General features: G+C 35.1%; 1 protein-coding gene across 3 annotated transcripts in view; it reads left to right on the forward strand.

Moving 5' to 3' along the window:
* Nucleotides 1–9,987, forward strand: part of Eps15 (epidermal growth factor receptor pathway substrate 15) — a 128,642-nt gene extending 118,655 nt beyond the window's left edge. For 2 of the 3 annotated variants that reach the window (XM_076860432.1, XM_076860433.1), the window contains exons 23-25: nucleotides 813–975; nucleotides 3,488–3,675; nucleotides 7,324–9,987. In XM_076860432.1, the coding sequence (XP_076716547.1) occupies nucleotides 813–975; nucleotides 3,488–3,675; nucleotides 7,324–7,470 (498 nt within the window). In that variant the 3' untranslated portion in view covers nucleotides 7,471–9,987. The remainder of the gene's footprint in view (nucleotides 1–812; nucleotides 976–3,487; nucleotides 3,676–7,323) is intronic. The other variant, XM_076860434.1, reaches the window with a different exon arrangement.
* Nucleotides 9,988–13,522: the final 3,535 nt, after the last annotated feature.

Here is a 13,522-nt window from a genome sequence, read left to right on the forward strand (position 1 = left end):
GCTAAGAGAGAAGGATTCGTGTATGTCAGATTGACCCCCAAAGAACATTTAGCAATGACTAGACACATTTTTGGTTTTCACAACTAGGTAGAAGATGCTATTTCCATTTAGTGGATAGAGGCTAGAAGTGCTTTTAAACATTCTACAATGCACTGCCCAGCCCCTCTCAACCGAATTATGTCCAACCCAAAATGTCAAGGTACCACTGATAATAAATACTGGCCTAAAGAGTTCTGAAGTCATAAAGCCTTGAGTCATTATTTTAGAAAATGAATCTTTCATTAGTCCACGTATGGAAGGAGTAACCTTCGAAACCAAATTTAGACTTTTTCCATGAGAAAAGTTTGCTGTAAAAAATTGACTTTTGAGTTTGGTTTTATAGTTTGTCTAGATACCATTTTGTTTGCATTAAAATTAAATCTTTCCTTTATTTAAGTGCATTAGTGAGAAATCAGTAATTTTTTTTTCTTTCATTATCATCTGGCTCATTTGACCCTTTAAAATGGGTTGTGAGTATTGCCTGAAATTGAATAAGGCTTCTGTCCAGAGTTGGCTTGTTTTGGCGTGAACTGTTGCTCTTTATAAGTAGTGATGTTACAATTACTACTCATACAGAATAATTAAAGAATGATCCCATCTGCCCTTGAATGCAAAGGTTAAAATGTCAGTGCTCTTAGTAATGAATAAAGCCACATAATACTTAAGTCATTTTTCTGCATGTTCTGTGCCTATGCACAGTTTGCTTGGAGATAGATGTCTTACATATATTATATATATAAAATCATGTATAAACATTTCTTTTTAACACAAAGGCGAACAATGAAGATCCTTTTAATTCAGCCACATCAAGCTCTGCAAACAATGTGGTCACTCCAAAAAATGTGTTCGATGAAACATCCATCAAGAGTGAAGATGTACCCCCAGCACTGCCACCCAAGACAGGAACTCCAACAAGACCCTGCCCACCACCACCTGGTAGGAGAGTTGGTGTCTTTCCTAAATCAACTCAATGCCTTTTCTCCTGAAAAGTATTATGCAGATCTTACTTAACATACCTCTATAAAAGGCAGTGAACAAAACAAGTCAAACACATAACAGAAGCTTGCTGTCTTCAGTATAGAATTATAGACATGTGCCTAAGAGGGCAGCCTGTGTAACTGATATGAACTGACATGAGCTTTCTGATAAGAGCTCTTTTATTCCCCCTTAATCATTTTGGAGAGATAGTAAATGGAAAAAAGGAAGTGTAGATGGAATCTCTTTTTAGAAGATCATTGATTACCATTTGAATAGCAGTTTCCTATACTTTGGTGTTTTAATTAATTTCTATAAGAGAAAAAAATTCTACACAAGGTAAAGTCTTTCTTAAATCCTTTAATGTAAAAAAATATGGCTGCTGGTATCCAGAATTCAGCAATATAGTAGTTTAAAAGGAAGTATTGCCTTTCTTAAAGGAAAATATTATTTTCAGCTCACTTTAAAGACTCTTTTATAATAGTGATCATTTGATGGGGAGAGGTCCAGGAAGTTTTTAGTACAAATAATAAAGAGCATATAAAGTGGCTAAAAGGCAACCCCCTATTGTGCTACTAGGCTATTCTATGAGAAGACACATTTGACACGTTAGCTTTTTAGTTATATATCATTTCCTGGTAAATTTTCAATCTAAAATACTTATAGATTATTATTATTGCCTTTTCCTAATAACCTCTGCATGATATTTCTTGGGCAAATTATTTTTTTTTAATTTAAATAACTGGATGTACAGTTAATTATCTATTGAAAAATCAGGTAAATTATTTAAGTGGTTTCTGTCTTTGAAGGAAAAGTAGCCTTTATCAATTGCTAGAAGTAAGGTCAAAATACATGAAGAAATAAGTAATTGTCATTAAGCTTTTAAACCTGTATGATGCCAATGGTGAGGTTATTTTAAAGTCGTAAGTAAAGTAATATACTGGTGCCTTAATTAAAATTAAGAATAGAATATCTTGAGTATACATCATTGGAGGAAGACCAAGGGAAAAAGGTAGTTTTTTGGAAAGAGCACTGATTGGGAACCAAAACACCTGGGTTCTAATTCTGGATATTTCCTGACTTGTTCTGTAATTTTTTTCTCTGGTACTGGGGTTCAAACCCAGGACCTCGTGCATGCTAGGTAAGTGCTCTACCACAGAGCTATATCCCCAACCCTCACTCTGTGACCTTAAGTGTATAATTTCACATGTCTAACTCTCAGCTGCCTTAGTTGTTAGATGGTGGCAGTAACTCTAATTTTGCCTGCTTTCATAGGATTGAGATTTGGGGATTTAAACATCTTTTGTAAGATAAAATACTGATGGAAATAATCTATTATGATTGTTTAATTAACCAGCTTAATGCATATTAAGAAAAAATATATTTGAAGACATTTTAACACCATTCTTATTATCTTTTCTTCAAGAAGTATTAAGTTGGGGCTGGGGATGTGGCTCAAAAGGTAGCGCGCTCGCCTGGCATGCGTGCGGCCTTGGTTTGATCCTCAGCACCACATACAAAGAAAGATGTTGTGTCCGCCAAAAAATAAAAAATAAATATTAAAATTCTCTCTCTCTCTCTCTCTCTCTCTCTAAAAAAAAAAAAAAAAAAAAGAAGTATTAAGTTTAAGTAAGTCAAATTGGAGAACTTTCCAGATGCAGTAGTGCATGCTTATAATCCCAGCAACTCAGGAGGCTGAGGCAGAAGGATCACAAATTTGAGGCCAGCCTCAGCAACTCAATGAGACTCTGTCTCGAAATAAAAAGGGCTGGGGATATAGCTCAGTGATAAAGCACCAGTTCCAAAAAATAAAATCAGAGAATTTGTTGGAAAGTAACACTGAACTAATAAGTGACTAACAGAACATCATCTGTTATTTAACCAAAGATTAGTTTGTCAACAACCACAAAGATACAGGCTTTGGTCTTCAAAACATTGTTTATTTTTAAGTTTGAAATATTGTAGATGTCAAAAAGTAGGCAAGGTTTTACCAAGATAATTTTTAGTTTTATGCTCGTAGGTATTACAGAGAGAGATTTGGAGGAAAACCAGAGGAATTTTGCCATTTTTAAGGGTCATTTGCTCTTACTAGTGGGTGTCTGTACAAGTATCAGGCTAAGGTTGTAGCAACAGAAGCCATTGACATCTTTATTCTTTATCATTTTCCTCCTATTTTGTCCTTTCCTCCCTCTCTTCTTGGGAACATGCTCTTTTGAGGTGAGGAAATATGATTCCTGGCCTATTCCGCTCTTTGCTGTTTTTTTTTTTTTTTTTTTTTTAAGCTGTATCTTGTTGGAGTCTGTTTGAGAGATCGGATTGTTGGTATGGCATTTAAGTCGATATAAAGAATATGTTTCAGGTTCTCACCCCCATCCTCCACCTTTAGTTCTTTAATGCTCCCTGTGTACATGTTCTTGTGTGCTTGTGTTTGCCATATTTACTGGTTGAGTTAACTGTAATGATTTTGATCCAGGGAAAAGACCCATCAACAAATTGGATTCTTCTGATCCCTTTAAAGTGAATGATCCATTTCAGCCTTTCCCAGGCAATGATAGCCCCAAAGAAAAAGATCCTGATATGTATTGTGATCCATTCACTTCTTCTTCTACTTCCACTACCATTAAAGAGGCTGACCCAAGCAATTTTGCTAACTTCAGTGCTGTAAGTACTGTAAATGGGCTGTTTGGGGGAAAATCTTTCCATTTACAATTTGAGGAGTTTTCCAAGATGACTTTGGAGTCTGCCAAATTTGTATCATTTCAACTAAATTTGCCAAAATACTAAAATAATCTTGCATTCTTCCCCCAAGCAAAACCTCTAATTCTGTTTTGATGGTTCTAAAATTTCTTCTTTGCACAAATGATTTTACTACTCTTAGTTCTTGTGTTATATACAAGTTGTTTTATAAACCTTCCTCTTGGTCTTGGTAACATAAATATAAGTAAAATCTTGACATATAATTTTGCAGATGGTTATGGATGATGATGATTTAATGGACTATTGGAGAATAATTTACTATTTGCCCACTGGATGAATAATGCCAGTGGTGAGCTTGTGTATTTGTAACTGTGTTGTATGTGTGTGATTTGTGTATAAAGTTTTAATGATTTTTGAAGACCACTCAGCAATTATTATATGAGAGGATAGATGGAGGGATTTTTTTCAGTGCTGAGCATCAAATTCAAGGCCTTGTACACTCTGGTCAAGCAGTCAAGCACTGTTCCACTGAGCTACATTCCCAGGGATTCTTTGAATTGCATACCCTCAGACCCATGGCATCTTTTCTAAAATCTTAATGTATCCTGGATATGGTGGTGCATACCTATAGTTCCAGCTGTGTCTTTCACCACATAATTGTTACCACCATAATTGTGAATATACATTAATTCACAAATATTCCACATATCCTAATATTGCCCCAAGATGGTGTAGTAATAAGCGATTTTTAAATCATACTAGCATAATTTTTTAAAAATAAACTTTTACAATAATGGTCACACTCCACTTTTTTTGCAAAAAAAAAAAAAAAAAAATGGCATGAAATCTATGGTAAATAGGGTATTTGAGAGGCTAAGGTTAGAGGATCACTTCAGCCCTGGAGTTCGAGACCAGCCTGAGCAACAGTGTAAGACCCCAGCCTCCAAACCCCCTAAAAAAGCATTTATGAAATCAATTATTATCAGGATCTAAACAATTTAGGGCTCTAAATCACTAGTATCCCGTACTTGCTGTGCATTCTCTCAGAGCTGACTAAAATAAGACCTTTAGAAACCATAGAAAGGTGCTATGATGGGCTAAGGATGTAGCTTAATGGTAGAGTGCTTGCCTAGCATGCATTAGGCCCTGGGTTAGATCCCCAGCACCACAAAAAAGAAAAGAAAAAAAGAAAGGTGCTGCGATAATGACATTAGGCAGGGCCTGTAATAGAGTAGAAATTGGGCAATCAGCTGGGCTCAGTGGCACTCCAGAGGCTGAGACAGGAGGATCACAAGTTCAAAGCCAGCCTCAGTGATGGCGAGGCACTAAGCAACTCAGTGAGACCCTGTCTTTAAATAAAATACAAAATAGGGCTGGGGTTGTGACTCAGTAGTTGAGTGCCCCTGGGTTCAATCCCTGGTACAAAAAAAAAAAAAAAAAAGAAGAAATTGGGCAACCAATCACAGAAGTATCACTCTGGAGAGACAAAAAGCAGTATCATAATATTCTGTTATTTAGATAAAATCAAGTATTTTTCTTTTTAATAAAATTTGTAGAATAACTAATCGAAGTTTTAATTTTTTCAGGCTAAATGACCTCATTATCACTGCCTGTTCTATATCGAGAATTTTTCTTTATCTATCACTTTATTTTCTTGATTTTGGAAATAGAAGTTGTAATGGCCAGGTGACCCTGGCTACAGTCTGACTAATGTTTTCCTCCTTATTGTAACAGTTGGTCATTCAACTAGTTTTATTGCTGCTGCTATTTCTATTAGAAAGCAGATAGGCAAACAGGCACAGTGGTGCACGCCTGTAATCCCAGCAATTTAGGAGGCTGAGGCAGGAGGATAATAAGTTCAGAGCCAGCCCCAGCAACTTATGAGACCCTGTCTCCAAATAAAACATAAAAAGGGCTGGGGATGTAGCTCAGGAATTGGGCACCCCTGGGTTCAATCCCTGGTACTGAAAGAGAGAGAGAGAGAGAGAGAAAGAAGGTGGGCAAGAATCTGTGTGCAACTAAGGAAGGTGCACCACCCGGCTGTTTTAATCTGTACTTTTAAGTTCTGATGGCTTCTCCTGAAGGGCAAGGAGAAAAATAGAAATCAGTATTTTAAATATTGTAAAAATGGAGTGTCAGAATTATCCTGACCTTTCATATCAGATGGAATTTAGTTATTTCAAGCAGAGAATCAAGAATTGGCTTACTTAGAAGATTATAATTCTCTTAGTATAAAAAAATAACCTGTGACACTTTTTGGTATTTAATATGTTAAATAAAGTTTCAGAAAGCAAATCAAAACCTGGTTGGAATAACTTTCAAACAATAACTGAGGCATTTTACTTACTTTATACTCAAATCTCAGGATAGTGTAAATATGAAGTAGCTTGTTATAAAAATATCCTTTTTTTAATTTTGGAAGATTTGTTAAGTATTATAAATTTCACAGGTCCTCTAATACTCCTAGGAAAAAAACCTACCATTTTCAAAAAGTCTTGAATATTTCTTTCATTTTATCCTTATAAAGTCCTCTTCTGTATGACAAGACTTGAAACCAAGTAGAATTTTGTATTTAGTTTCTGCTGAAGTTGCTGTTTTGGTTGAATAAAAACATTTCCCCAATTGAATAATCATTAGTATTAAGGGTTTTTTTTTTTTTTTTTAAAAACTGAGTCCAAAAGTTCTCAAAGCCTGCCAAAATCTTCAATATACTTAAAAAAAATAGTTTTGATTCTTATCTTGCTTAGTATAACCAATACTCTTTATTATATATAGCAAAATCAGCCTATTTTTTCCTTCATAGTTTTTCTATACTTGAAAGTCTAGGATGAGGTGGAAAATTGCCAGTTGGCTTAAGTTAAAAATTATTTATAATGTGAGGATGCTCACTTAAGTTTAAATAGTAAATATTTTACATTATATCAAAAAGTCTACCCCTCTTCCATTTTTGAATCTGCTTATCTACTTGAAGTGTTTCTAAGTAATATTTTTTAATATTTATGTTTATAGACAAAGTCTATAGATGGAATTTTTTTAAAATAAACCACAGTTATGTAACTGGTTAAAACTAAACTTATTGCTGAGCACAGTAGCACACACGTGTAATCCCAGTGACTGGAGAGGCTGAGATAGGAGCATGACAAATTCGAGGCCAGCCTCCGCAACTTAGCAAGGCCCTAAGCAACTTGGTGAGACCCTGTCTCAAAATTAAAAAGGACTGCTGGGGTGGGGGCTCAGCGGTAGAGTACTCACCTAGCACGTGTGGGATACTGGGTTCAATCCTCAGCACCACATAAAAATAAAGGTATTGTGTCCAACTACAACTAAAAAATATATATATATATTTAAAAAAATAAAAAGGACTGGGGATGTGGCTCGGTGGTAGAGTTCCTCTGGGTTCAATTCTCAGGACCAAACAAAAAATAAATAAATTTTGTTTGGGAGGGGTGGGGGACAAGTAAACAAGATAATATTCCCAGAATCCTTCAGGTGAAACAAATTTTATTATGTTTTATTTATTTGAAAGTTTTATATAAACAATTTTTTCTTCTTTTTATTGTTTTACTTATTCATTTAGTAATTTGTTCATTCATTATGTCTTTTAAATGGCAGTATCCCTCTGAAGAAGATATGATTGAATGGGCCAAGAGGGAGAGTGAGAGAGAGGAAGAGCAAAGGCTTGCCCGACTGAATCAGCAAGAACAAGAAGACCTAGAACTGGCTATTGCACTCAGCAAATCCGAGATATCAGAAGCATGAAGAATTCTCTTGTCCTTTGTCTACAATACTCTTCTTCCTAAATATTGATGCTATTCACCATGTATATCAAAACTACCTGTGAGCATGGGAATACAAAAGGTTTGAGATTCCTGTAAATGTGACAAAAGTATAGGTTTTTTCTTTTGTACTCTCAGATTTGACTTTTATTATTTCTTCTAAAAGCAGTAACCTAATCAGACAGCTTTACCTAGGCCCCTGTTCTGGTGTGCATTTACTGTGAGCTTCAGCCTGCCTGTGCTACTTTTACTTGTAAAGCTAGAGCATCCAAGCTTCTGCCTTCTGGAATGTAGAGAAATAGTTTCACCCCATGCTACCTTTGTTCTGTGGTTATTCTGATTAGAGTTAGTGGAGTTTATAAAGTTTGCAATATTCTCCCTTGATTTGAATGGTTGAAGGAGAGGAAGAGAACAAACATCGCATTTCTTTTATGATTGATGTAAATTGGCTAGTATAAAGTACATTTTTGTATATCCTTGGAGTACAAATACCATTTAATTTGTTTTTTAGAGAAAAGGAAAAATATTTTGCATCAATCTACTCCACTATTGAAAAAAGGATGCTTTAGATTGAACGATTTTAACTTAAAACTTAAATTTTTCCTAAATAAAAAACATTAAAACCTCATGTGGAAATACTTTTTTAAAAACAATTTTCTGTGGATTTAAGGAATTTTAGGTCAACAGATACCTCTCCATAAATTTGCTAATTAACAAAGTCAGTTTCTTACAAGAAAGTTTGTAAGAAAATGTCCATTTTAAGTGCCAGATTGAAGAAAATTGATCACTTAAAATGCACCCATCAGTATAAGGTAAGCACAAATCTTAATTAACATGCAGCTGTTCTGCCTTTGCAGTGGCACTGTCCTCTTGAGTTCATTTAGTTTACTATTATACTTTTGCAGAAGAAACATTAGCAAGCTACAACTGGAAGGTACTTTAATTTTTCATGTATATTTTTGTTTTCTTTAATGAAGGCTTAACTACTTGAAATATAAAAACTTTCACCGAATACAAATAGGAAAGGTAACATGTATTATACCATATTGCTTTTTGTCTTTGTAGTTTAAATTAGTTTATTTACTTCATGTTTTTCACCTATAAAAAGGGCAACCTAGCCTTTTTTTTTTTTTTTTTTTTAATTGGAAGGGAAAAGAGCTGCCAAATTTTCAAAACTCCTTACATTTTAAAATCCCATCTTTAAAACTAACCTAGCAGGCAAGCTGAATTTGAAATAGATTGTGAAGAAGGCTGTATATTGTAATCTTCTTTTTGTACATGAGTTACTGAGTTAGATAATGTATTAAATAACAGATAAAGAAAAATGCACCTAAAACCTAATTTAAATTCTCTGGGATCAACAAGTCAAGGTGGTATTGATCTGTGATAATCAGAGTAACTTATTGCTTAGATTATAAGTAAATTCCAAAATATCTAATTCATATGATCTTGAAATGGTGCTTTTCTTCTTTCCACACACAATTGGATGGCTGGAGTTTAAAACAAACCACTTCCTGTACTGCTAACTTTTTTCTAATTTTTTATATAAAAACATTTCAACCTAAAAGTCATATGTGAAGCAAGGGCTGAATCATAATCACAAGGCTTTAATTTTGATAAACTAATCCAGTGACCTAAGGATTTAGGCAAGTTAGCAAAAGTTGATAGAGAAGGTAGCGTTGGGAGTTTCTGGTAGGTGGTATTTTCTGTTTTCTTTTTTTTTTTTTTCCTTCTTCCCCTTACTCTTTGAGAAAAAGGTAAGTTGACTTGAACAACCTTCTTTTGCACTGGGAAAATGAACAATGTTTGAAATGCTTTTAAAATACTTTTTTTAATTAAAAAAAAAAAACACTTTGGAAAATATTAAATATCTGTAACTTATGAACACCAACTTTCAATGTAATAAGTGTACCCTAATCTTATGTATGTTTAACTGGATTATATAGATTCTTATCTTTTGTTAAAATATATATACTCAGTGGACCAATATAATATTAAAATATGTATATATTATATAAATATATATCTTTATCTCCATGCTTGCTTGTGTAGGTTGAATGTCTTATGGTCATTTGTGATATTTTATGTTGTTGACCCTGGTTTCAGGGTCTGTAATTAAAAAGGACAGATAAGTATTGCTGAGAGCTAAGTGGCACTACTTCAAAGTTTCAACCATCTTCTACATACTGATTCAGCTTTATTTGGACTCTCTAAAATTTTCTCTTGCACTTCGAACTTCTAAATTGTAGCCTGTAATTATGAGAATAATATACTTTAAGTAATAATAAAGCATACTATCCACATATTCAGTTTATATTGGAGTTTTGCTTTAATGTCAATTTTAGTTATTTTGTCTGTTTTTGTGAAAGGAAATATATATGCACAGAGAGAGATATATACAAAGATATGCAAAACATTTGTGGCTTGTATATATTTGTTGAATAAGGATTATGACATGGATTCTTGGAAGGCACTGTGATCTAATAAATTGATAACAATCCTGGGCTTGAATCTCCATTCTGCCACTTTTGAGAAAATAATGTAAAGTTGGCTTTGAGAGCCAGGTATGGTAGTACATGCCCATTATCCCAACAACTTGTGCATATGGCATGTGCCTGTAATCCAAATTTCTTTTTTTTTAATATTTTTTAATTGTTAATAGACCTTTATTTTATAGTTTATTTATATGCAGTGCTGAGAATCGAAGCCAGTACCTCACTCATGCTAGGCAAGCACTGTACCACTGAGCCACCACCCAGCCCCTGTAATCCCAATTTCTTTCTTTTTCTTTTTTTTTTTTTAATTTTTTTTTTTAGTTGTCAGTGGACCTTTATTTTATTTATTTATATGCAGTGCTGAGAATCAAAGCCAGTGCCTCATTCATGCTAGGTAAGCGCTCTACCACTCAGCCACCACCCCAGCCCCTGTAATCCCAATTTCTTGGAAGGCTGGGGCAGGAGGACCCCAAGTTTGAGACCAGCCTGAGCAACTTAGTGAGACCTTGTGTCAGAATAAGAAAGGGCTGGGGATGTAGCTCAGTAGTTGTTTTAGGCAGCTTTTTTTGGTGCTGTGACTAAAAGGTCTACCAGAATAATTGTAGAGAAGAAAAAGTTTATTTTGGGGCCCACGGTTTCAGAGGTCTCAATCCATAGACAGCAGGCTCCATTCTTTGGGGGCTCAAGGTGAGGCAGAATATCATGGCAGAAGATTGGTGGAGGGGGGTGGGACACATGATGATCACAAAACAAAGAAAGACTTCACTCACCAGATAAAGAATATATACCCCAAAGGTATGCCCTTAATGACCCACTTCCTCCAGCCATACCTTACCCACCTTCAGTTTCCCACTCAGTTAATCCCCTTAGGGGATTAATTCACTGATTGGGTTAAGACTCATAACCCAGTAATTTCTCCTGTAGACCTTCGTGCATTGTCTCAACTTGAGCCTTTGGACACCTAATAAGTAAACCATACCAGCGATAGAGCACCCCTGAATTCAATCCCCAGTACCCCAAAAATATTTTTTTGAGAAGATTATTCAAGCCTTCCTGAACCTCATTTTCCTCATCTAATGAATATCCTAATACCTAATTTATGGGATTGTTATAAAGGATTTTTTTTTTTTTGAGATGATGGGGTCTTACTGTATTGCCAAGTCTGACCTCAAACTCAAAATCTTCCTTAGTCTCCAAGTAATTGGGATTACAGGCACATGCCACCATGCCCATTCTGATAGTGTGTTAATATTTAAGTAAACAAATTCAGACACTTTTTTCCCCAGAGCTGAGGACTGAACCCAGGGCCTCACATATGATAGGCAAGTGCTCTACCACTGAGCTATACCCTCAGCCTCACATTTTTATTAATAGTAAAAAAAAAACATTTTGTTATTTGAATGTATATTATGTGTGAAGCCCTGTTCTAAGCATTTTGTGTGTGTATTCTTGTTTCTTGTTCGGTCTCCACAATAGATCTAAGTAGCAGGTACTGTTATTATCCCCTGTTTTTTAAAATGGGAGGACTGAGGCTAAAAACAGTTACAATGTGCTTTTGACTATACAGCTAAGAAGTAGCTGAGCCAGGAATTGAACACTGGTCTCTCTGATTCTGAACATGATACTCTTCAATTTATCATACTTTGTTTTATGTGCAAAAAAAATTTTTTGCAGGAAATGGTAGGAACAGGATATAATATTTTTAAAGCTCTAAGCGTGATCCTAAGTGTTTGCTTATATTAGTTCATTTAGTCCTCACAACAGTAACCCTGAAAGGTATAGATTCTATTATTGTCTCCATTTTGCAGAGGTGCCCAAACTTGGCTACAGTTAATGTAGCAAGTAGTTGCAGAGCTGGAATTTGAACCAAGGAGACTAGTTCCAGATTTCTAACCACCACTTTCTATTCCAGTTAAAAGATAAGCCACAGTAGAAATATCACAAATAAAATAATTCCTATAATCTCACTCTTGAGGTTGAATGGAATAAACCTACTATACTGCATGTGGCTAAAGCATTTTCCAATTTATTATCCTATTTGACACTCATGACTTGCCAACACATGAAAGTACTAAGTAATTTTTTGTTATTACTGTTACCCCACATGTACATGGTAGAAAAGGGCCAGCCATGCTTTTTATTAAAGAAATACAAATTTTAAAACCATATGGCTGAAAAGAAAACAGAAGGCTGGCAAAAATGAAAAGCAATTTATCAGTGATCCCAAGACTCTGGAACGAAGACATAAAAAGGGAGGCAGAAAGTAAGTTTGAAAGAGTTTGAAGTAGCTCACTGTGACTAGAGTTCATGGACAAAGAAGTGAGTTATTTATGTTTGCATGTAAGAAAGACCACCTCAGTGGTGATTTGGGGCACTGCTTTAGGAGTAAACCAGATAAAGCAGGGAGAGCAGGGGGTAAGGTTGTTGTAGCCATCCACAGGAGATGGGAAGGACCTAAACCATGGTTGTGGCTGAAGCCTAAGAGAAAAATTCCCAGGTGTTGCTGGCCCAAGGCCCTTTCCTTTGAGAACCACTGGAGTAGAAGATAACTTCTAAATCTTTGTTCTGTGGTTTTATTAAATATACTCATATAATATGCAGTCCTGTTACAACCTTGTCATTCTATACTTGTAAATTCTGCTGCTTTTTTTTTAAGAGAGAGAATATCTTTTTTATAGATTGACACAACACAATGCCTTTATTTTTATGTGGTGCTGAGAATCGAACCCAGGTCCTGCCTGTGCTAGGCGAGCGCTCTACTGCTGAGCCACAATCCCAGCCCTAAATTCTGCTGCTTAGTGTAAAAAACCTTCAGTCTTTCTTGTAGATAGTTTTAAAATATAATAATTGAAAATTAACATTTAGATGGCACTTAATGTGCCCAGTACCATTTGAAGCTCTTTATATATACTGATTCATTTAATCTCTATAACAATCCTTTAAATTAGGTACTGTTATTCCCAGTTTACAGCTAAGAAGTCTTAGTACATAGAAGTTAAATAATTGGCCCAAGATCACAGAGCTAAAAAGTTCCAGAGCTAGGATTCAAATCCAGACAGTCTGGCTCCAGAATCCATATTCAGTTACTTGTTCTGCTTAAAAAATTACATTCTTCTTCTTCTTTTTTTTTTTTTTTTTTTTGCATGCTTGGATCTATAGTATACCTCTTACTGTCAGAAAGCTTCATATTGTGTGAGTTTTGAAAATGTGGGAAAGTCACTGTCATTCCATTGACTTTGAAGACTCATATGAGGGTCCTGCCATTTATGGTGTAGTGGGGGAGATATATTTGCTTATACTTTGTTTCCCAGCATTGCATACTGAAGATTACTGTGGGATGCTGGAACACCCAGAAGAGGGAAAGAATAGTTCTAAGAGGACTGGGGAAGGCTCCTTAGAAGGGGTGTCCCCAGGACACGGTATCCTGTTGCTTTGTTACTAGCATTAATGAAAGCATACATGGTCACTGTTAATTTTTATTTGTTTTATTTATTTTTATTTATTTATTTATTTATTTTTGAAGGTAAGCTCTCACAAGGT

This window comes from Callospermophilus lateralis, chromosome 7 (assembly GCF_048772815.1).
Source record: "Callospermophilus lateralis isolate mCalLat2 chromosome 7, mCalLat2.hap1, whole genome shotgun sequence".
Classification (NCBI taxonomy): Eukaryota; Metazoa; Chordata; class Mammalia; order Rodentia; family Sciuridae; genus Callospermophilus; species Callospermophilus lateralis.